The sequence below is a fragment of the Cynoglossus semilaevis genome, chromosome 6, assembly GCF_000523025.1.
Source record: "Cynoglossus semilaevis isolate Cse_v1.0 chromosome 6, Cse_v1.0, whole genome shotgun sequence".
NCBI classification, from domain to species: domain Eukaryota; kingdom Metazoa; phylum Chordata; class Actinopteri; order Pleuronectiformes; family Cynoglossidae; genus Cynoglossus; species Cynoglossus semilaevis.
The window spans coordinates 3307971-3309136 of NC_024312.1; the positions used below are offsets into that span (position 1 = coordinate 3307971).

At 43.8% G+C, this 1166-nt stretch overlaps 1 protein-coding gene across 1 annotated transcript in view; it reads left to right on the plus strand.

The window, feature by feature from the left end:
* The window catches only part of LOC103379655 (transmembrane protein 189), a 23286-nt gene extending 22120 nt beyond the window's left edge, over positions 1 to 1166 (plus strand). The window contains exon 6 of the mRNA XM_017033366.2: positions 516 to 1166. Coding sequence (XP_016888855.1) covers positions 516 to 637 — 122 coding nt within the window. The 3' untranslated portion in view covers positions 638 to 1166. The remainder of the gene's footprint in view (positions 1 to 515) is intronic.

Genomic DNA, 1166 nt, shown 5'->3' on the forward strand with positions numbered 1-1166 from the left:
GGGGGGAGGGCGGGGGGTTGGAAGAATACAAAAAAAAAGGGAGAAAAATGGGAGAAAGAGAAATGAATAGGGAGAGAAAGAAGGAGAGAGGAGGGGACGGAGAACCTCTGGTTTCTTTATGTCTTCCAGCAGAGGGAGGGTCAGACAAGGGACAAACACGCACACACATATATGTGTAAATATATACTGTATATATATATGTACAGTATATATTTACAGCACCGTGTTTTTGCTCCTTGTCCGTCTTTGTTTGTTTGTTTGTCCAGGTTGTTTGTTGTCAAATACTGTTCAGGAGTCTGGGGGGTACTTCATGTACTGTAGTGTACTTCATGTACTGTAGTGTACTTCATGTGTACATGTACATGTGGCCTGCAGTCATACATGTATTTAAACATTTACCTCGTGCTAATATATTCATAAATACGTGTCAGTGTTTGTTTTAGTTCAGAGAAAAAAAAAACAAAAACAAATCCACTTCCTGTTTCTATGTCCTGCCCCTGCCCCCCGCCCCCCAGGTTGGTGCAACTACCCACTGGACCAGCTGGGCTTCTGGAGACGGATGGAGCGGCTGATCCAGTACCTGACTGGACTGAAACCCCGGTCGGACGACATGGCCTGGGCCAAGAAGACGGACTGAGCGCCGCACACTCACAGGATCCAGACGTGAACGTTGAGAAGACACACACACACACACACACACACTTCCTGTCTCTGAGCTTCAGTTTCTCACTGACTGCTGTTGTTGCTCCTCTTCATCTCATCAAGCTTTGAACAAAAAGAACGACAACATGGATCCAGAGACGACGTCACTGTAACAGAACGTCGACGTCCAGGCAGGTGTTGGTGAACGAGGGGTTCTGGAGGTTGGGCTCTCCAGTTGACACACACACACACACACACACACACACACAAACTTTTTTATTTGTTTTGTTAATAATTGCATCATCTTCTTTTAACAGGCATGGCTAACAAACAAAAACAATTGAAAAAAATAATGCTTATGTTTAAGGATGTCCGATATTATCGGCTGGATGTTAGCATACTTATGTAATATCTGTAAGAATCGTTATCGGATTTTTCCTCCGATAATGAAAACCCAAAAACGCAATGCCTGGGTTTCACCAAAAATTGTGACAAAGAAATCGTTTTTTGGGGAAAAACAGCTG